This window comes from Chanodichthys erythropterus, chromosome 14 (assembly GCF_024489055.1).
Source record: "Chanodichthys erythropterus isolate Z2021 chromosome 14, ASM2448905v1, whole genome shotgun sequence".
NCBI lineage: Eukaryota > Metazoa > Chordata > Actinopteri > Cypriniformes > Xenocyprididae > Chanodichthys > Chanodichthys erythropterus.
In genome coordinates, this window is record NC_090234.1 from 27,675,799 (window position 1) to 27,699,842 (window position 24,044).

Genomic DNA, 24,044 nt, shown 5'->3' on the forward strand with positions numbered 1-24,044 from the left:
TGTTACTTCGTAAAGAAAGACTATGCACCTGCGCATATACGCATTCTTTTACAGAGCACTCGCATATCTCCCTATAGGTCTAAACATGTAATACACATGTGCATGCCATCAGATGATAATGGCATTTTCAAAAACTTCCACTTTGAAACCTGTTTTCAAAAGCTTGCATTTGCAAAACATTTTTTTTTTGTTGTTGTTGCAAAAAGATGTTATGTAAAAAGCCCCTTGGTCAAGAGTCAAACTGCACAACTAAAGCACATACTGATCACAATGATGGTGACTTCAGACTAAACATTTTCAACAGAACATCATCATCCAAATCTCTGTTAATTCTAAATAAGAACTTCTATAGAAATCTGACAGAAATAAAATCAATCTAGTTAGTAATTAATGTCTTCTTTTATCATCATTTGATTTCACCATTTTTTTTATTTATTTATTTATTTATTTTTCATCTAAGGCTGTGGCTGAAGTTGTAATGTCTTGAATCGTTAGTTCCATTAATGGTAAATGTTTGGCACACTGTACTGTCATGGATTTTTTTCCTTTTTTTTTTTTTTTTCTTTTCTTTTTTTTCAACAACTGCATGCCTAAAGTTGGACCTTGATATCAAACAATCGTTGGGTTAAGATGTCAACCCGATTTTCAATTTCAACCTAAATCCTATGTCTGATCGATGTTTGAGTCTACCTCCTGTGCCTGCTGGGTAAAAGTGGATATGGAGTGATGCTGGAACAATATTTTCAGTGGAGTGGCATAAGCAGTTATGATTGACAGGTGATGAACATACACTTCCCAACTTCTGTTTACAACTAAATTTGTTAAAATTTTGTGATCATGCTTTGATTTACAGATATCTAAAGAAATAAAGTCAGTGGTTAGTAATAAGCTGGTAATGCTGTTAGATGTCTAATCAGATCTTGAGAGATTGAATGTCTTCTTTTATCTTTAGTTGATTTCATCTAAGGCTGTGGCTGAAGTTAGTTGTAGTTGTTTCTGTTTGTCTATTTTTTTTTCTGTTCTCTTCTTTTCTTCAGTGATTCTGCTTGTTAGCTGCATGTAAAATTACAAAAATAATCTGTAATTAATACAATAACAAAACAGTTAGATGATAAAACTGTCAAATGACTAGCAGTAAAGTGAAATATCCTTATTTAAACAAGCTGAAAACAGTCACATGACCAGCAGCAGCAGAGCATTAAAAGCTAACAGATCTGTCTAGATCTCAGCATCTTCACTTATTACAATCCAGTTTGACTATTTATTTCATACAAAACTTTTAGATGTTGATGTTTTATTGAAAATAGTCAATTTTGAAGTCACCGTTTTGGAGGTGAGCGTTTGCTTTAGTTGGGCTCTTGACCCTTGACTTCTTAACTTTAATGTTTCTTTTGCTGTTATAACTGTATGTTTCTGAAGCGCATTTGTTTTGGAAATTGCAAGAGAAATTACAAGAGAAATTACTTATTGATTATACAATCATCATGTAGTGGTCTAAATGCAAAGAGTATAGTATATGTTTTAAGGTATGTTTGAACATCAGCTGTCTCTGCCAAACATTTATTTTTTATTGATCTTTAACTGTTATTTTCATTAATGGTAAACAAGTGGTACTCTGTGCTGCAAGATTTATTGTTGTAGATTAATAGTGTGGACCTATTGAGGGCTTTCTGGGGGCTAAGTGAGGGCTGCCCGTGCAGGACCAGCGCATATTCGAAAGCAGGGTCTGTCTAGTATCTGCAAGGAAGGTGCTGTCTAATATCTGTTTTAAATTGTATCTGAGATTTGTACTCTACAAGTAGTATTCCAAGGGTGCCCGGATGGAGTACTTTGTCTGGTAGATTCTCAAAGTGTGGTCCTTTGCATACTTTTCATAGTAATGTTGCCCACAACACCTTGTGCTACAGAAGAGGAGTATCCAGAGATCTCCTAGCATGCTTTGAATGCAAACAGTAACAATAGGAGACATTAACAGTAGGCTGGTTACGAGATACAAATTTATGATTGTGGAATAATTTCATACTACATACTCAAAAGTAAAGATATACTTTTTAGTGTATTTACTTGTATTGATTGTTTCACAACTATAAATTCTGGTCCACTTACTATATAAATGTCCATTTTGATAAAAGAACAATGTGTAAAGTGACCAACTACACATTTTTTTATTTATTTATTTATTTTATTATTATTTCCAACATTGATAACAGACCAGCTGCATCAATTTGGTAGCTCATTCAAATAATTGCATATTGGTCTTTGAGGAGAGTTTATAAAGAAATTAGTGCAATAATTGAACATTGGACCTCTTTAACTTGCATTGTATGGGCAAGAATAGTTTTAAAGCATTCTTCAAAATACCTTCTTAAGTAAATGATGACAGAATGTTCATTTTTGAGTGATAGATCCCTTCAAATGCATGTCATTCTGAAGAATCACATTATTCAGCATTGTTTCTCATTTCACGTGCAAAAAGGGCAGCGGCAAAAAAATAAACTGTTTACATCTAATGCCCAGGGAAAAGGTAGAATATTGTCAGGGAAAAAAAAAAAATATATATATATATATATATATATATAAATAAATGTTTTATCTAACATTATAAGTGGATCTCAAAAAATATTGTATATTAAACAATGTATGATAGGGTTTGACCCCCTATAAAGCCTATAGCAATCAAATGATATAGGTCTCTTTGCCATGTAAATGTGACGAGCCATTTTTCGAGCAACTCACATGTTCCCTGATTCCTATTCCTCTGATTCATCGACTTCTCAAACATCTGATGACCCAGTAGCACTGATATAAACATGCTGGAGTCAGATTAGACACACAGTGAGACATCAGTACTGTTGCTTTCTGCTCGTCACAGAATAAAATGCTCTACTTGGAGCATCTCAAATCTCATGATTTATTCACAACATTCTGTGGCCCATCTGACTCTTTGGCACGGGTGGACACACACAGAGAGAGAGAGAGAGACGGTGTCTCTACTCATAAAGTGCATATTTTGCTGTTGCCATTATGTAACATTCAAGTAAAATGTGCAGTTGTATTAAAATGTCACTTCAAAGTTTAGAGACACACCGTCCCCATGTCTTTCACTTGTTTAAATATGCTGGCAATGGAACTTTTTGATGCTGACATCAATAGAAGTGCTAACTAACACTCTTGAGTGTGTGTATTTGTATAAATGACATCAAATTCCATTGTGGTTGAAATTTGGCCATTTCTAAGGGTTGTTTACACAAACAGATGGTCTGTATCTCCTTGATTGACACACCATCTGCAAAAAAAGTTACCATGGAAACTGATTTACAACCATAATCTCCAGTAATTTACCTCACCTTCTTCTTAGCCACTTGCCTTCTTAGCCATGTTACCCTCAGCATCATCTCTCAGGTTTATATATGTATTTTTTCCTAATTATTTTATTTCATGTTTGTCAGGCAGCCTAAAGCTAGTTGTAACATCTAAATTAACTAAAATAATTACAATCACAACTTTATTTAATATTACTGAATCAACCTGACCATATTAGATTGACAAATTTCATTTTTAAGGGTCAAACATGCAGTTATTTAAATAAATAAAAAATATTTAATAAAAATAAAATAAATAATACAAAGTTATTTTTATATATATATATATATATATATATATATATATATATATATATATATATATATATATATATATATATATATATACGTCTGTCACTGCACATGCAGCCTATGTTGATATTATTATTATTATTGTTGATATTATTATTATTAATAATAATAAATGTATTTTTTATGTCACATTGCTGTGTTTTATGACTATTTATTGTGTTGCAGGTTTTTCAATCATTTAAACGCAGTGAATGGAGGCTTAAGCAGAAATAAATGGAGTCTAAAATTGGTTCCCTAATGTTTTTATGTACATTAAGTTTGATTTAACACAAAATTGCCTTAAAATGCAAAAGGCCTTTCCTCAAAAAGTTTTCCTCTTCCCACCTGTTGGGAGAGACAGAGATTCATCCACTCAGACTACAGCAGTTCTGTTGAGACTCCAATTACACTTCTTGTCAGTGGTTTAAGTGTATATGTGTATGGATGGCTGCTTCTAACACATGCTGCCTTTATGACTTATACAGAAACACTTTGTGTGATTAAGGATCCCTGTTCTTCTCTCTCTCGCTGCCTATCTTTCTCTCCGTGTGTGTCTGCTAGTGAGAAAGGCCACAGTGTCTCCCAGAGCCTCGGGCTACTTTGATAGACAGATGGACAGGCCGTGAAAGACAGACTTCCCTTTCAGCCAATGAGAAAACAGGACCCCTGCTGTCGGCATGGTGACAGTTGCCATGAGTGATTGCATCCGGACCTACAGTTGATGGTTTGGGGGTTCGACCTGTGTCTGTTTAGAGGTGAAGGGTGGAGAGGGCAGTACTGGCTTCGATCCCCTTAGCGTTTCCATCAGGCCACGTTTGCCATTGTGTTCTCGGGTCCATATGGCTCAAAGATGCCCGTCAGGTCCCTGACAACCCCATGCTGAGGGTCTACAAGAATTTAACCCAAAACTCTGGGTTTATATTTAGACAGAAACAAAAAAGTTTGGTGGTCTTCAGCCACTGGCTCACTGGCACAGTGTGTAAGAGTTCTGTGTTAGAAATCAACAGGCTAAATATGTGAAATCACGTTTTATGAACAAACTAAATAGGTTTTCAAATCTTGTAAATGCAATATGATGTGGCATGTCTATTGTGTATCTTGTGACATATTCACTTACTGTATTGTTCAACTCTCAAGTAGGTAGAAATGTGGGTCGGTTTTGTGGAAGATTCACAGATCCCTGACTGAGCACCGGCTCCAGCTCCGTTTAGGTAGAAATAAGCAGTGCTTGATAATGTTGAACACATTTGCTGTTTCTCCCTCACAACACTCAATCACTCCATAAATCACACACATCTGGTCCCTTCAGCCTATATCCTCAAGAAGACAACAGTGTGTGAGAGAAACTCTTCATCTTGTAGTTAATATCAATATAGTTAACACACAATGATAATATAGATTGCACCAATGCTAAATTGTGATGATCTTCACAGATGCTGGTTAACTACAGTACTTCTGCAGTATAGAGGTACCATCTCACTGTTGTGACACCATCTCCCCCGTTGTCATACAATATCTGGAAAAAAAGAAAAAAAAAATGTTCCTCAGGGGCTAAAACAGCTTGTCACTGTGACAGTACTCTCTAAAAGTATTAATATGCACCCTTTAAGGATAGATAAGGTAACTTTCAGAGTTCTGTTTTTTTGGCACTTAAACTTAGAGTAAATCAAAGTTCTCTCTTTTTGATGGTGGTTCTGCTATCTTAAAGTCACAAACTATCAGATAATTTATAAGCTTTTATTTGCTGTTATTATTTCACAATAGGAGAACAGAACAGATTATGTTGCATAAAACCATTTAATTTACAGATGTGATTACATGTTGAGTGCATTCATTTTATGTACGTGGATTTAAATGCACATTTTATGTTTACTATGGGTTATACTTTATAATATATTAGCTATAATTATTATTATAAAAACTATAATATAGACCTGTAAGATCAGATTTAAATTTTTAATTACTATATAATATTTTTGGGTCTAAAATTTATATTAATCAAATGTGATAGTAAAGACATTTATAATGTTACAAATATTTTTTATTTCAAATAAATGCTGTTTTTTTTTAACGTTCTATTCATCAAAGAATCATTAAATATTAAGCAGCACAACTGTTTTCAACACTGATAACAATAAGAAAAGTTTCTTGAGCAGCAAATCCGCATTTTTTAATGATTTCTGAAGGATCATGTAAAACTGAAGACTGGAGTAATGGCCACTGAAAATTCCTTTTAAAGTATATTAATGTAGAAAATAGTTATTTTAAATAAATATTTCAAAACATTTTTTTTTTTTTTTCAAACAAATGAAGCCTTGGGTGAGCATAAAAGACTTCTTTTGAAAAAAGACGTCTTAAATGTATATTCATTTTTACATGGTTTTACATAGTTGTCCGTAGTTTTTGTCAACTTTACACTGTTAACCTTATACCCTCTTTTTTTTTAATATATGTCACATGATGGAGCACATGAAACTAACTGGAGCAACTGACTCAATAATCAGGCAGTAAAAATCTCCCTAAACTCAGTTAGGCCTCCTTTAATGTTGGGAAACTAGCTCAGTTGACATATGGTCTCTTCATAAAACAGCCGATCGATGCTGATTACAGTCCACATTTGGGGTCTCATCTCTGCCGTCTATGAATCCTTTGTGTTTCTTTGCATGTTTCCTCAAATTATAGTGAAGGAGCTGGTTTCATCAATAGCGGTAGGACACAATGAGGCTATTATCTCATGTGTTTCGCATCTTGTGCGCTAACCTGTAATATCTGTGCGATGAACACGGCTATTAACTTCAGATGAAACCCCATGGGACATTCCAGTGTGTGTGTGTTTGCGCCGATGATTGATGATGCTGTTTTGAAGAAGTGAAAATGGACGTCGTTCTCCTCAGAAGCATACCAGAGGGGATAAAGAGCGCCATTGTGGGGCCTAATCCACTCTGCAGGGCTTTTCACTGTGTGTGTGTGTGTGTGTGTGTGCATGTGTGGTGGTAGTTTAGAGTATCTGCCAGTCATTTTTTTGCCGTTATGTCAGTCAGGTTTGTGCGAGCGAGCTGCTAAAAGCTTCTCTAGGCTCCCAGCGGTACACGTCTGCATAGAGTCCGTCTCCATCCAGCCGCCGAGGAGACACACTCCAGCAGGGCCGATGACTGACGAAGAAGAAGCTTCTTTCTCTCCTTCTTCCTCTCTGTCTTTCTCCCCCTCTCGTGTTCAACAACTGTCTTCTCTTCCGTTCTCTCTGGGTATTCGGTTCATCTATTCATCACTCGTTTCTATATCCAGGGCTTTTCCATTCTCAGGACTTATCCATTTGTATCTCTCTCTTTGAATGGAGGGTAACGTGAGGAGGTGAAAGTGGCCCTCCGAACTGATGCATTGTGGGGGATCTATTGTGTTCCAAGCAGGAGGGAGTGAGAGAAAGGGAACGAGGGATTGAGAAAGAGAGAAACAGAGCAAGAGAGCTAAGGTGACTCGCTGGCCTGGCACGCTCGATAAAACGGGTCAGCTCACCTTACTGCTGCTGAATGAGACCTGTGTGTGTGTGTGTGTGTGTGTGTGGTAGATTATGAGAGTAGACTACAGACGAGACAGATAAAATATGGATTGATAGCGGTCAAGAAAAAGAAACTCAAACAAGTGATTAATGAAAATAAAGAGATGAAATGATACTACTATAGCTAAAAACACTAGCTCTGTTCCAAAACCTAGATTGCCTCATGGTTTTCTAAGGGCAGCATCCTAACTATCATGAAACTGCATAAATGACAGATTTGGAAGATTCTACATAGGTAGCAAGTCAGACAGCATAGGCAGCGAAGGGAGACTTGAACACAGTTATTTTCAATAGCGTTTGATGTTAGCATGTTGCTATGCTAACTGTGTGATACACAAATAAGCATAAAATACATAGCACAGATAAATATTGGGTAAAATAATGCATTTTATTTAGAACAAACTGTTTTTAATTGACATTTGTCAATAATGAATGACGTTATAAGCAACATTTCTCTCAGAGCAACCTTTGCATGTGGGCTCAATATAATGTCTTAAAATACTGTCTTCATAGATTTTGGAACAGAGCAAATGTCTTTTTGAAGTAACCAAGGATTCTCAGAATAGCATTATATTCCTCAGATGTTGCTCTTTTATAACTCATGAGATTTAATGGAGTTCTCATATATATAAAGGGATGATTTATCCAAAAATGAAAATTATGTAATGTTGTTTCGTGGAACAAAAATTAGACATTTCTTTGTTTGTTTGGTAACCATCATTTTTCTAAATATCTTATTTTATCTTCCACAGAAAAAAAGTTATGCAGACTTGACATGAGGGTGAGTAAATGATGACGGAATTTTCCTTTTGGGGTGAACAATCCCTTTAAGTATCTTTTAACAAGACCTCATTAACCCTTAAATGCATACCTTGGGTCTTTAGTGACCCGGGACGTCATTCACTACCCTCCTCCTTGTTCATTTTTTAAAGTTAGACATCAGCCTTCTTGGTATTCCTCAATCAATTCATTATAAAGAATATAACAAGAAAAAAAATCATAAAATTATAAAAGAATGCCTATTTTTGTCTTCATTTTTTGTAAAAATTGTATAGGGTCGCAAACGACCCGAGGTGTGTATGAGTGTACATATTTTTTCTGCACAACAATAATTGAATCTTAGATGACGGAAGTGCAATTCACCTTTATTGCACAAGGTGGCAATGTCTGATACACAATGCTGAAGTGACGACTCATTCAGACAGAAAATGAAATAATAAGAAAAACATGAAATGGCTCAGCGATTTACTGCAGAGCAAGTACTGAACGCAATCAAATATGACTGTAACAGGATGAATCTGGTGAAACTGTTAGCGATCGAAATATTGATTTTGAAGATGTTGAAATTTATATAGTTTTGAGAATACGTTTGGAATCGCGAATGGGCTCATATTCTTAACCTCAAACATAAAACTAGCCCATTATTTGCTGAATTTACTGGGAAATGAGCTCTGATGAGGACAGTGATGATGGCATAGATCATCTGCTCAAACTGAGCCCTTTCAAGCTCCAAAAGGTAACAAAATACGATTTATTTTATTCTTCTGTAATTGTTACTCTAATATCAGAGGAGTTTTATATTATCACTACAGGTAGAGATCCTTCCGTGTTAGATATGGATCCGGGTCGATAAAGACCCGAATATGTAAGAATGATTGGCGAAACAGTCATGCATTTAAGGGTTAATAAAGTAGTCACAAATTAGTCAGTTGTTGATGAAATGAAATGCTATGAAATGAATTTAGAAAACATCGCTCAGACAATTTGGTCAAGTCAGGTCACCTTTATTTATAAAGCACTTTATACAAAACACATTTTTACAGTGATAACAGGAAAATAATGATTCAATAATACAAAGCAGCAGCTATAAAACAGCTGTGGAGAAAATAGTGATGTCATCATCCACCTCAGTTCAGATCTCGTCCAATAGTGTCAGTGCAGTCAAATCAGTAATGTGTATTAAGTGTCCCCAACTAAGCAAGCCAGAGGCAACAGTGACAAGGAACCCAAACTCCATCAAGTGACACTGACAGAAATGGAGAAAAAACACCATGGAAGAAACCAGGCTCAGTCGGGATGCCAGTGCTCCTCCGGCCAAAATATAAGATCAAACTGAGATCTCTGACTTTTGATTGCACTCTTTGGTATCTTGCCACATCTGAACACATTTTGAAATGTTGCAATCTCTTCTAAAACTCTAGAGGAGACATATGTGAGATTTTTATGCTGATTCTCTGAGGAGAAACATCAGAGAAGCACTATATTCTTTCAATGATCTCAGTTTCAACATCTTGTCTAGAAAAAAAAAAAAAAAACTTTAATTGAGATTAAAGAGATATTATGTGGGATTAATTATTTTTATAATACTGTAAACTATTGCAATGTACAGGTGCATCTAATCAATGTATTAAAACAAATAATCTCATTCTCATATAGCATGTAATAAACACTGTGACTGATAAGACTCAATAGGATATGATATCACAATTGTTTCATGAGTAATTAAGAATGTTCTAATAATATAAATAAAATAAATAAGACTATTATTTATAAGTTTCTAGTGCAAAATACTGCTGTTAAAATATATTTCTGGCCACCTCATTTTGAGCACAATATTGAAAGGAATATTTGTGCCTGTTCTGTCACTCTTTCCAAATGCCACAGACAGCCTCAAATGACACATAACTGCACAAACACACACACACACACACAGGCGAAAAGTTTTCCCTCCAGTTGTCCGACCTGCCGTCTCCGCTGTCATTTCTAAAAGTCAATCGCTCCATTTCAGCATTCCAAATGTGCCTTTCATGAATATTGCACGCGGAAGTCAATTAAGAGTGAATTATTAATTTGCTAAGTGTCAATATTTAGTAAACAATGATACTGTTGCTGCCGCGAGGAGCTCCCAGAGCAACTCTCTGTCTCTAAATGACTGTTAGTGCTCAGAAATTAGACAGAGAGCACACACACACTGACACACACCCACACACACACTCACACACACTCAGCGGCGTCTCTTGAGAGGATTAAGCAGGTGGTATACGCTCACAGCAGGAGCGCAGTGAGATGTTTCTAAAGGCGAGTGATGTAGACAAGGGTAAGCAGAGTCTAGACTTACTCCAAGAGAATTATAAACATGGAAGAGGGATTTTTGTGCCGTTTTTTAGGTTTTATGAAAGGCCCGTTCTGTATGCCAGCTCACCTCTTGTGTCAACTGTTCTAGGACATGATTTTTTCATCTGAACAGCAACAGAAATGTGAGTTATTCATTACTGTTTTGTGCACTCTGTATGTGTGAATAAAAGTATCATTAACAATGCTGCTGATGTACACATACGCATAATACACATACATATTAATAGTACTAAGTCTCATGTTATCATTTTTTTTCATTTCATTCAACATTTTTTTTTCTCAAATAATATTTTCAACTCAAATTAACATCAGGGTTATTATCTTTAAATTAATTAACTAAAAATTAATAAATAATAAAAACATTTCAGTAAGTGAAATGAAGCTGAAATAAAATAAAATATAAACATAAGATGAAAAACTTAAACTAAATGAAAATTTGCACTAGTAAAATCACTGAAATACTAACTGGAAATAAATAACTAAAGCGAAAACTGAAAGAAAAAAAATGACAAAAGCACATAAAATTACCAAAAATTAAACTAAAATTATTATCATTGTTTACTAATCTGCACCAGATATCAACATTTTAGAATTTAACTTCCATTTAAATTTGGGACATCCATTCCTACAGCTGCAATATTGAGTATTCCTCCCTTTATTATTTTTTCTATGAGAGGTCCATCTCCTCCCCCTTATACTGTCTTATACTTTGACATACTCAGTACTTAAAAAATGATTACTCCTCATCTTTTAGACCTCTCTCTCTCTGTCTCTCTCTTGTGTTCGAGGTGCATGACAGGCCATAATCATAGATGTCACACCCACATGCAGAAAAGGCTAAAGATTATGCGTCTCTTTTGGGAATATTATAATGCTGGTAATAACACAGACAATGATGATGATAATTTTACAATGTCAGTCACTTTTTTTGATAGAGAGAGAGAGAGAGGACTGGATGAATATTTGGAGCTTGTGTTCTACGAAAGTTCTGAAAGAGTTGGAAAAGGAAGTGCAATTTGTGTGGCAAGTATAAGCTTTGAAGTTTATGCTTTTTTAAAGCGGTAGACAGCCAGAGGCGCAAGAGAGAAGGAGAGGGAGAAAGGTTTGTGAATCTATTCTCTATGGATCTTGCTGTGAGGTCCCTCTGAGATGTCTTGATGATACTTAATGGTGATTGGAGCCAGAGATAAAACGCGCACACACACACACACACACACAGGGCTCCTGATGTCTGGAGCCAAGAGCTTCATGTCACAGTTCACCAGCACTATAATTTAACCTATTTCAATGTGTGTTTTTAGTGGCTATGACATATTGAGAGCGCTGTGAGTTAGACATGCCGTCTGAGCCGCCAATCATCCTGCTCTGAGCCAATCATCATCAAGTAAAGTGTTTTTTGGCCAGAGGCTTAGTTTCTATCCACAAAATTTCACCTGTTTCGCGCAATTAGATCGCAGGTATGGGAATGTTAAACACGCATTGGCCAGCATTGGCTCCAGAAACCGGCCTATACATTTACAATGATGCGATAAAAATGTCTAGTCTTTCCATTTAGCGAAAATAATTGCCATTATCGGTGCTGGAGAAATGGATAGTAGCAACGACTGCGAGGAAAAAAAAAAAGAGGAAATAAAGGCTGTTTATATCAGCCGTCTGCAATCGAGTCAGCCCTTTCAGGAAGTTTTCCAGGTGGTTTGAAAGACTAGATGAACTAAGCAGAGCTCTTACCTGGAACGATAGCATTCGAAAGAAGCACTTTCACTCACAGGTTTCAGCTTGCGGTGTGTGGAGATTTGACTGAGAGATATGCAGAGAACAAATCTGCCTTTTAGTAGGATGGAGGGGAAGGGGATTTCAAGACATGCTTGGATAAGAAAAGGTTGTGATATGCGACAGAGTTTTTGGCTCCATGAGCTGTGCGTTCTTGATGGTTGTAAAGTAAGTTTGATTTACAAGCCCGATACACAAATATGTAGTTTGCCAAACACACACGTTTGTTTCACTATATTAGTGAGGACATTGATAAGACTTCCACTGATTTTACTTCAGGTTAATGATCTTCTCTATGGCCTAACTAACAATCACTTTTCATTCTATAAAACAATTTAAATGCTGAATGCTATTGCATAGTTCATTCCCTCATAGAAGATGCTATATACTTTTCTGATATTCATATACTTTCTTTTTTACTGTTTCAAATAGCTTTTTCAAAGATGTAACTTTGTCAGATGAAATGTTGGGATTCATGTTTTACTTAACTAACCTTTTAGTTAAAATGTATTGGTTAATTTCTGGCAAATGTAACCATATTATGATATATTCTGTTACACTGATATCAAATGACTCTGTCATTTGAGATTTTGGTCATACAACATAACGTGCAGTTTTATCGCCTCATTAATATAAAACAATTACAATAAAATTGCACGGCCCCTTGAGGCTGAAGGGATCCTGCTTTTTGGCTCCAAAATTAAGTAGTCCTGCCTTAGCATTATTTTTATTTCTCGCTGCTTTACTTAATGATATTTGCACAAACCCCAGTGTTTCGACAATCATCTCTCTTTCTCTCATTCTCTACCCACCATCCCTCCCTCTTAAGGCCAATTAGTCAACTTAAAATGTCTTAGTTTCTCATTTTAGTGTGCAGTGATCAGGATAATAAGAATTAATAAGCCATTCACATTGCGCTCAATAGAAAACGTACGCCTCTCATCCTGCGAGAGCTGGCTGGCGAGATCTGCACCAGAGATCAACACAATGCTTGTCTCGTTAAAGGGGTCAAGAGTGTACACACATACACACATGCTAATTTGTTCACAATTTACATAGTCGTCATGCAGCTGATATCTCTCAGTTGATTATGTTGTTATTTACATTTTCTGTCTTCATGGCTTTTGGGAATTAGACAACATGTTGACTGTTTTGAAAGGCTTTGTCTTCCATTCTGATAGACCTTGAAATTTGTTCAGTGCTTTTATTAATAACTGGAAAAGGCCATATTGGAAGGATTTGAGACTTTATTTGGCAGTGTTTAAATAAAGAACAGCTTTTGTTTTGCCATATTCTCTGATTCTGAGGCAAGGAATTCAGGAAAGGAATTCATTCGGTTTACCGACCCCATGAGGCATCGGTAAACCAAGGCGATGATGGCAGTGGGAAGAGCCAGGGAGGAGCCAGGAGCAAGAGGACCCAGACTGCAGCCAGGACGATGGCCCAATGTGGAGTCAAGGGAAAGAAGAAGCCATGGTGGAGACTTGGCCTTCGACACCAGAGGGATGACCGACAGAGGTGGAGCCCTATGCGTAGATGGAGACCAGAGGGGGCCGGGTGACACTGATGGTCCTGGAGGCCGAGGTCGAGCCGTAGTGAAAAGAGTCTGAGGAGGAGCCAGAGTGCCTAAGGTGGAGCCGGTGGTACTGAGGGCCGAGGTGGAACCAGAGGGAAGGTGGAGCCAGGCGTATGGCGTTTAAATAGAGTCAAAAGTCGCGCGCACAAAAACCACGAGCACGAGAATAAAGCCAAGCGCGCAAAACAGACCCACGAGAGGAAAATAACAACGCGAGAGCGCATCTGTGCACCCGCGAGCGCGCATTTGTACACCGCGAGCGCGCAGAACATTATTTGGGAGCGGAAATTCATACTGGCGCAAGCCCCTGCTGCCTAGCGCGCACAACTGCACATGAGCTCTCGCGCGACTACTCAACACTCGCTCGCTCCTCGAGTTGACTTTTGACACTTTGAGGGCGGGGCAATGACTTTTGTCTTCCCACCTGTGATTGGTCATTTGTAAAACCCAATCAACTACAATCTGCCGCCTCCCCTCCCCCCTTACAGCATTTTCGTCCAAGAATCCCCAAGAATGTCGGAGAAAAATGAGGTAAAACACAATGGCAAGCATTATTGTCCTTAATACCATAAATTGGGAATGGCCTACTTTGCAGAGCCTATTTGACAACAGCAGTAATATAAAATAAATGTATTTAATTGTTATGAAAATATTCTGCATACGTCTATTTTGGTTCTAAGTGATCAGTTCCATCATGTTCTTGGCTTTTCTTTTCTGTATAGTCAGCTCATAATTACGAAAGACTGATTATACACATATCTGTAAACTGTTATTAGGAAGAATTGCAGGAGGCAGCAAGAAAGGTCGTCTCACTGCTGCAAAGTGCCCTTTCCCGGCCTGCAACAAGAGACAGTGAGGATTGTTCTCATCCTTACCTATACTTACACTGATCTGCTTTTCTAAAAGATTGACAATTACATAATTTTGCACATTGATCATACAATGCATGATATTAAAGCAGCAATGTTATCACGATTTAATATAAAAGTAGTAGGGTAAGTGTAAACCTACATTTAAGTGTAAATGTGTAAGTGTAAAACTACATGTGCTTTTCGGAGATATTGGCATAAGGTAAACAATAGGTTAACATGTTTTCCTCTCAATTAATATATACTGTAGTAATGGCTTGATGACATGCATGTTTAAATGAATAATGTTAAAAGTCTCATGGGTAGACTTAGTACATATTTTGCTCATTTTATAACTGATTTAAAAATATAAAAATTGAGTTGCCTAAATAATGTATATACTGTATTATATTATTATTAACTGAGGGGTACAAATTTAAAAAGTCATTTTATGAGTCAAATATATCTGATTTGTAACATTTCTTTCCTAAAGTGGTAACATTTTTAGAAATGTGTTGCTTTGGTGTGTTTGAAAAAGGTTCTGCAGATTCTACAAACCACACTAGACAAGAAGTTCCACAGCAAAATACCTTGGAGCAGAACATGAAAAGGTTTGTCATATTGTTTTTATGGTCATTTTAACAATAAATTGTTGAATGTAGTGTTTAACATTGTTTTGTAAAATACATTTACGGTTTATGTTTTTTGTTTTGTTTTGCAGATCCTTCCCAGGACTGTTTGGAAAAACATTTGGGGAAAAAGTGACCAGGAAAAGAGGAACACACTCTAGCTTTACTGACATGAAAAGAAAACTACATACTGTAAAGTGTTTTGAAGTACAGTTCTACCTGGTAAACAAACACATGGAGAAGACACCAAAAGCTTCAGATGAGCTGACACTTCTACAAGCAGGGATGGGTCGGAGAACTATTACTGTCAAAGATGATTCTGACCATTCATGGGTAAGTTGTAGTTGAAAACTTCACTTGCACTTCGATGTTCATGTCAGACTTATGACTTGCATTATGTTTTTTATGTAAGTGCACCACCTAAATTCCTTTGCAGCTGTGCTCTGTTCATTTTGATGCCGGGGGCATTGCAGATATAATTATTGATCGCTAGACTAATATAACTTACCATATGTTATTAAAGAATTAAAAAAACGTATTTTTGTCAAAGTACTTACATTATATAAATTATGTACAGCTCTCCAGAAAACTCGAGGAGACATACCCTAAAATGACTGATTTGAATGGGGCATGGATGTTGTATAAGGCTGTTGGTAAGACTTTGAAACTTTCTATACATACTATCTCATGTGACCTCATGGCAAAGTGACTTTAAATATTATGTCCCTCCTTATAGGTGGATCTGGACAAAGAAAACTGTGTATTGTACCCCCTGAGGCAGAAGGTTATACAGGCGCTTACCTCAGTTCGGTTGCTCGTGGCAAGTCAGCACTATACATTGTGCCAGTGCAAGGAACACTTGATATGTCACCTCTTCCTTATTCTTCAAAGGAGTTTGAAAAAATGCCCAAAACAACATGTCGTAACTGTTACGAAAACATGCCAGTCCAGTTTTTAGCCGCACATGTGGCATCTTGTAAGACAGTGACACTCTCTGATGAAGAGGTGAGAAATATTTCTTTCATATTAAAACAATTAATTAATTAATTGCATATTTGTTGCCCCATGGCTAATAAAGTTATTTATTTATTTATTTAGTTTTTTTGGGTCTTTTGCAGACGACTTCTACATTTTCTACAGATGACAGTCCTGCCATGGACATAACTATGCAAAATTCCCCAGATAACACTTCCTCTATTGAAACATCTGTAACGGTAAATGTGTTTGTTTGATGCAGCAAATATAAAGTCTGTATGTCCTAAAAAGAAGTCATGTCACAGGTACTGTTATTCATCCAGTTCATACTTTAATATGTTTTTATTTTACATTTTAAGGACACCAACAATTTAAACCTTACTTCATGTGCCAAGGGTTCTGAGACAGTAAGAATAACTAATTCATTCCACTTGAATAATAGTAATAAAAATAATGATAATAATAATGTGTTTTATTACTACATACTACTTTAGACTGCCTGTCCCATTTGCGAGCAGTTGTACCCCAGTGACACTGTAGAATTCCATGCAAGCTACTGTGGTGAAAGGTATTTCATTTTTTCATTAATTATTTTTTAAGCTAGATTTCCAATAAAGGTTTTAACATGTTATGATAGTAACTGCACCTCTGCTTACAGAGTATTACTGTATATTTATTCCCACAGAGTTTTTGATGAAACAGAGGCCTTTGACACAGATAGAACTGAGATATGCCCAAAACGATTAAGGACACAGCAAGAGATTAAAAGGTACCTCAAACCCCAAATAGTTCATCAGAAGTTAACTGTTTTACATTAATAATGTGAAACATTCCAATTTCATGCTTTTTTTCTCTGCTCCCAATATTATTAGCATTGCTGATGTCATCAAAAGCCTTACTGAAAGGGTGGACGAAAGCAGCACCTTCAGCATTTGTGTTACCAGGGAACAGATGGTTGAAAGAGGCATTAAACAGTGGCAGCGGCAGAAAAAGTCTTCCCCTAAAAATGCCCTTAGAGTTACCTTTATTGGAGAGGCTGGCATTGACAATGGGGCGCTGAAGACAGAATTTTTAACTGGTTAGTTTTACAGTAATATAATTTATGGTTGATATCTATGAATTTATTGTTCTCTTTTTTCTTTTCTGAAAAGAAATGATGTCAGGAATAGAGAAGCGTTTTTTTGAGGGTGGGGATGGTGGCAAAAACCCCAAGTACTCAATTACAGACTTGGACAAACATAACTTCAAGTAGGTTATTTAAATTTCACACTTATTTGCCAATGTTAGTTTTTTACGATTATTGTTGACATGACAAACCATTTTATGCAGGGTTATTGGAGAGATATTTGCTGTCAGCATCGCACAGGGAGGACCGTCACCAAACTTCTTTTCGCAGTGGTGTTACAAGTATATATCTACTGGAGAAGTGGATCAGGAAGCAATAACTGAAAGAGACATTACTGACCCTGAAGTCTTGGAACTAATTAAAGAGGTAACTCATTTAAGTATGGAAAATGGCTTTTAAAGTTAAATTATTTGTTAAATTGTTAAGGTAGTGGAATTTTTTTGCCTATAAGGATTAAAAATTAAAATACTTTTTGTGTTTTTTTTCAAAGATTAAGGCAGCTGACAACACAACTGTCATGGAGTTCACAGACAGAATTTTGTCATGTGGTTATACAGGGGCAGTGTCTTTTGAAAAAAAAGAAGAGATTGTGCGGTATATGACATTTTATTGTAGGTTATTGGTCTTGATTTTTAATTCAGATACTCATTTTTTTCTTCAATTATCTTTGTATTATAGCTCTGTGGTTCTACACTCTACAGTGAGGTTACTTCCCATGCTACAACAAATTGCCTCTGGATTGAAACTGTATGACCTCCTTAGCTTGGTACAAGAAGAAACTGACATTTGCAGGCAGCTGTTTGTTCCAGGATCTTTTTGCAAGGTAAATATAAATACCACCCAATAGATAACTTGCTGAATCAGTAAATGTTTTTAAATATAATTGTCTAACTTTCTTCATTTTGTAAATTTAAGGTGGATGCTGATTTTCTGATGAAATCACTATCACCTTCATTTAGTGAGACGGGTACAATGAGGCGTGCAAGGGAGTCCAAAGTAGTCAACTTTCTGCAGGACTATTTACAGAACATGGAGGATGAAGGTGACTAATTTATACAAATTATTAATGTTTTCACATTACAGTTAAAACTGTTCTCATTACATTGTTATGGTTATGATTTTTTTCTTGAAACTGGATTTAAAAAGATTTGTTTTTTAACTAAAGCCAATTTGTCAAAAGTTGTAGTGCTAAAACTTATTCCATTGTAATATTTTTAACTGCAATTTACTGTAAGGTAAAATCTCTCAACTGATTTTTAATCACTTTCTCAGGAGAGAGCAAAGACGACAGAGACAACAGACCTGAGGAGGAGAGTATGGGTGAAGAGGACAAGGCAGAAAAACATACCAACACACACATTAATGTTAGCAAGTTTTGCCAATGGCTGACAGGACAATCTCATATTCCCTTAAGTCATGCAGACCGTGAGAACTTTAAAATTGTCATTGAATTAGACCACGACTGCAGTGTGCGCTATGGTACACACACAATCTGTTATCCTGTAGTTAATGCATGTTCCCGCTCAGTCACATTCCCAATTGCACACCTGAGTTGCACATACATGGAATTCAAAAATGTAATCTCACAGGCCATTACCCATGGCTATGAATTTGGACGCATTTAGGAAAATGCAGACTGTAAAAATGTTCAAATTGTCATGGAATTTGACCATGACTGCAATGTGCATTATTGTACACACAGTATCTGTTATCCTGTAGTTAAAGTGGTAGTTCACCCTTCAAATGAAAATTATATGATTATGTACTCACCCTCATGTAATTTTAAACCTTAAACCCGTTTTTGTTAATGATGGTAACCACACAGTTGGCAGCAGCCATAGTAGGAAAAACGAATGCTATGGAAGTCAATGGCTGCCACCAGCTGTGTGGTTACCATTGATAACTGAAAAGTCTAGCTTTGTGTTTAACAAAATAAAGTAACTCGTGCAGATTTAAAACTACATGAAGTTTAGTAAGTAATCACAGAATTATCATTTAATGAGTGAACTGTCACTTTAATGCATGTTCTTGCTCAGTCACGTTCCTAATTGCACACCTGAGTAGCACATATAGGGATTTCATAAATCTAATCTAAGCTCACATGATGAGTTATTGTGCAAGTTTATGAAGTGATGTTTGTGAATTCCAACACATAAGTACAAGTTGTATGCATTCAAAATGTTTTATTGTTACTGTATATGTTTACAGTGTATGCAGTACCAAAGCATAAGTGTTTTCTTCTTAAAGAATGTTCATGTACTTCAGCTTCAAATGTTTACATGCTTATTACATGTACTAGAAAATAAAAAAAGTTGCAAACTTAAAGCGTCCATGTATTCACTGAAATGTATCTTTATGTCCGTAGTCGTTTTATGTGTTCATAGCAGATTATGTAGAGCTGTTCATCATTAATGTTCAGATCCAGTGGATCAACCAAACTATGTAGTTCATTCATCATTTCTGCAGTCATAGGGCTCTCATATTCAGGTACGACAACACCGCTTTCTGATTCAAGATGATCAAAGTCAGCAGCAGTCTCCCAGTCAATGTCAGGCTCTTGTATGGCCTAGAAATTTTCAATAAGACAACAATTCAATGTACAGTCAGGTCCATAAATATTGGGACATCGACACAATTCTAACATTTTTTGCTCTATACACCACCACAATAGATTTGAAATGAAATGAACAAGATGTGCTTTAACTGTAGACTGTCAGCTTTAATTTGAGCATTTATATCCAAATCAGGTGAACAATGTAGGAATTACAACAGTTTGCATATGTGACTCCCACTTGTTAAGGGACCAAAAGTAATGGGACAGAATAATAATTGTAATTGGGATAATGAGGGAATAACACACACCTGGCCATGGAACAGCTGAGAAGCCAATTGTCCCATTACTTTTGGTCCCTTAACAAGTGGGAGTCACATATGCAAACTGTTGTAATTCCTACACTGTTCACCTGATTTGGATATAAATGCTCAAATTAAAGCTGACAGTCTACAGTTAAAGCACATCTTGTTCATTTCATTTCAAATCTATTGTGGTGGTGTATAGAGCCAAAAATGTTAGAATTGTGTCGATGTCCCAATATTTATGGACCTGACTGTAGTTTACAATTCAATGCCATTGTAATATTTATTATAGATTATCTATATTATATATCATAATGACATTGTCTTATCAAATTATAGTCATCATATTTTGCTTCTTAAAAATGAATTTGTACTCTTACCTCAGGGTTATCAGAATCTACAGCAGTGTTAAGCATCCGTGCAATCTCCCAAATCTGTGTTGGAGACCGGTTTCTCTCAGTGCGTAGAGGATGGTGGTTCCAGCCTTCAATAAATACCTCCAAGTCTCGTTTGAGTCTTGGAAGAAATGCAAAGTGTACACAGAATATGTCATCCGTACATGAAATGTCCAGGAGGCCATCTTCTTCAAGAGAGTGTAGAAGATTGTAGTATTTTGATGACACAGAGATCCAGACGTCTCGCCATAACCGCTCTATTCTGTTGGGGGATCCAATGAGTAATCACTGTTACCATGTAGGAAAACATGACGTTTTATCAAACATGCAATAATTTTAAAACGGAACAAAACCTTATATTGCAAGTATGTGGTAGAATGTGTTCTGTAATGTTACATCCAAAGTTTACACTGCTAACACTTGTTATATCATGAAAATTTAATGTTAGTAAAAGTAACTCAAACTGTTACTGTTTCTATGACTAGATAGTAGTTTTTATGTTGTGGAGGAACACTGTCCTATGGTGTCACAGTGACATTTGATAAAAACTTAATATACAATTAGCATAAGACAGATTTATCTTAATTGTTTAAGTGACAAACAACATGAGAGATTCAATGTAACACCATATGGCACATTTATGGCGCATTTGTCATATGTATAAATAAATACGGATACATCAGAATGAAACAATAAAATGTGATGAGGATACGCCTTAATACCAGGAAAACTGAGAATAAAATAAGAAGCATTACCTTTGGTTGTGGATACTTTTTCCTGAGATGAAGCTCCCCGATTATTGCCACGGACAGTGAACATAAACCGAGCAATATCCACATTCTCCACTCCCTGGTCAGCTCTTACCCTTAAATTACAACAATAATAGTGAAATTAAAAGAAACAGTTCATACATTGGATTATGGCTCTGACAAATAAAGATTATCCTCAAGTAATAAAATAACTTTTTAAAGATAATGTATACCAAGAAAGTGGGATGGGCAAAGAATTTACCACGAGTAAACTACTAAACTAAATAAACTACTCAAGGAAACAATAGAATGCTGTTGTCCAGTAAAAGAAGGAGATGCAACAAAAAATGCCAATGTTTGTCAATGTTTTTTAAAGACATTTTGCTTTGAGGAAACTAGTTAAACTGATTATAAAGCTCTTGTACACTCTAATTTATCTAACAGCTTTTAATCATTAATTTTTCTCATATTATTTACACAGAGAAAAGTGCAGCTTTGTAACAATTTAAAGTACATTACCTTGAGGGTAAACCATGCCGATGAGTTGCCTCCAAAAAGAATGAAAATGCTGTGGAAGCACGGTTATTTGTGGCTGCATTCAAGTACAATATCTACAAAGTAAAACATACAGTAAATCAGATTAAAATGGTAAACCATTAAAAAAATATTGTGTGTGTGTGTGTGTGCCAATTACCCATCAAATATTAGTTAAGTCATTGTGGATTTTAATTGATGACTAGTAACAAAGGTTTTAAATGTGTTTACTGACTACATAATGTTGACCAAATGTTAGCCAGTAGTTACCTTTCTGGAGAACCCATCCACTCCTCCAAATATCACAATATTGTATCTGTGAAGAAATTAAGTAATATACATTATTGATATAGTTATTAAACATGCAAATCTATTCATATGTTAAAACATGACTTTAATGCAAACCTAATTAGCTTGTGATTTGTGTCCACATGTACCAGGGACAAGGGCCCTGGAACAGAGTACACTCGGCGCACAACACAGCCAAGACTTGATAACCTTGAGATAATACCCATTGAATCAACCCTATGCATAGAGGCTGCAATTCTTCTCCACTGAACTCGGTAGCCCATAGACTCCAGTCTTCCTCTGACCATCCTGTAGCCTGAATTTGGTAAAGCGTTCTTCACAGAAGCAACCAAACTGTCAAGTTCTTCATCACTGATGGAACTATACATGTCACGGACAGAAAGCTCATAGTCTCTCATGCGTCTGAAAATCGTGCTTTTTGAAACGCCCATCAATGTGGCTATGCAACTCACAGGAAGTTGAGCCTGTAGCATGTATTTTAAGCGTTGTTCCTCAACCAAAATTTTTGGTCGTCCTGTGGTGATAGCAACTTCCACTCTGACACATGGTGCTGGATGTTCCACTTGTGCCCGTATAAGCTCAAAGAGCTCTTGCAAAGCCTGGGTGATAGCAGGGGGTACTTGTATGTGACTGGACAGGGCCTCCAGAATATACAGCTCCTGACGACACAAACTCCAGATAATCTAAATCCAGTGGTGTTGTGCTGAAGGCCTGTTGCAACTTGTGTAAAAGATTTTCCAAAAAGTGGTGTCTTAGCTATTGACAGAACAAAGAATAATTAATGAGATGTTAAGATACCATGTCACTGTTGTGATAAACACACTTCAAAAGTTGAAAGGGTTACATTATCTCTACTCATCCTTTGATTCCAGGAAAGTATCAAAAATTAGATAATGAGCATCAAAGTTTGATTTTACTTACTAATTTCCCTATTTCAAACATGGTCTTAGTAGTAAATATATCAAAATTATTTTCTTAATTGTTTGCATATAGGATGATAGAAAACATCAAAACACAAAAAACTTCACTTTTTTTACACTTTTTACAGGGTCACATAGACCATCAGCAGAAAAATGCTTTTAGTGATGTAACTATGTTATTAAGTTTCACTAATACCGTTTGTAATGTGTTCTAATCATTTTATAAACGGCATTACGATAATAGCAATAGGGGTCGGTGCTGTGGTTTGAATAAATCACAAAGATTGCATTTTCGCTGCTTTGTTTAGTAAATTAGCATACTAGCTTTGTTTAGTAGCTAGAAACGCTACTCAGCCATGATTTATTTACTGTATATTGTCAATGTAGGTCAAAACTAACCTTTAACATCCTACATTTATGGGTTAGCCAGCTTTATCTTAAATTAGCTTATCTTTTTTAGTCGTTAAGGTCCTATACAAACTATTCAAGATGATTTTATCTACATGCATTAGGCAGAAAACAAAATAAGTACAATACAATATCATATATTGAATATATAGCACTGGAAACACAAAGACTTTTAAAAATTAAATTACCTGCTCCGGGTCCGACATAATGGTTCCGAAAAACGTGCCTTGTCCTAGTCCTGCTACATGTTTAAACAAGAGAGAAACTGATTAAACAAATGACCAATCACAGGTGGGAAGACAAAAGTCATTGCCCCGCCCTCAAAGTGTCAAAAGTCAACTCGAGGAGCGAGCGAGTGTTGAGTAGTCGCGCGAGAGCTCATGTGCAGTTGTGCGCGCTAGGCAGCAGGGGCTTGCGCCAGTATTCATTTCCGCTCCCAAATACTGTTCTGCGCGCTCGCGGTGTACAAATGCGCGCTCGCGGGTGCACAGATGCGCTCTCGCGTTGTTATTTTCCTCTCGTGGGTCTGTTTTGCGCGCTTGGCTTTATTCTCGTGCTCGTGGTTTTCGTGCGCGCGACTTTTGACTCTATTTAAACGCCATACA

The 24,044-nt window shown here is 36.4% G+C and overlaps 2 protein-coding genes across 2 annotated transcripts; one reads left to right on the forward strand and one right to left on the reverse strand.

The window, feature by feature from the left end:
- Positions 1-7,974: 7,974 nt before the first annotated feature.
- LOC137036238 (uncharacterized) lies at positions 7,975-18,987 on the forward strand. The gene is made up of 18 exons (XM_067410272.1): positions 7,975-7,990; positions 14,467-14,542; positions 15,077-15,149; positions 15,260-15,500; positions 15,745-15,820; positions 15,904-16,172; positions 16,286-16,381; positions 16,502-16,549; positions 16,637-16,710; positions 16,828-16,911; positions 17,015-17,220; positions 17,294-17,390; positions 17,472-17,634; positions 17,759-17,862; positions 17,947-18,091; positions 18,184-18,310; positions 18,541-18,747; positions 18,971-18,987. Exons 1-18 carry the CDS (start codon positions 7,985-7,987, stop codon positions 18,985-18,987), a joined length of 2,109 nt encoding a protein of 702 aa, XP_067266373.1. The 5' UTR covers positions 7,975-7,984.
- LOC137036239 (uncharacterized) lies at positions 18,793-23,645 on the reverse strand. The gene is made up of 5 exons (XM_067410273.1): positions 23,628-23,645; positions 22,301-22,770; positions 21,275-21,307; positions 20,505-20,781; positions 18,793-19,834 (listed from the first exon to the last, which is right to left on the reverse strand). Exons 1-5 carry the CDS (start codon positions 23,643-23,645, stop codon positions 19,622-19,624), a joined length of 1,011 nt encoding a protein of 336 aa, XP_067266374.1. The 3' UTR covers positions 18,793-19,621.
- Positions 23,646-24,044: the final 399 nt, after the last annotated feature.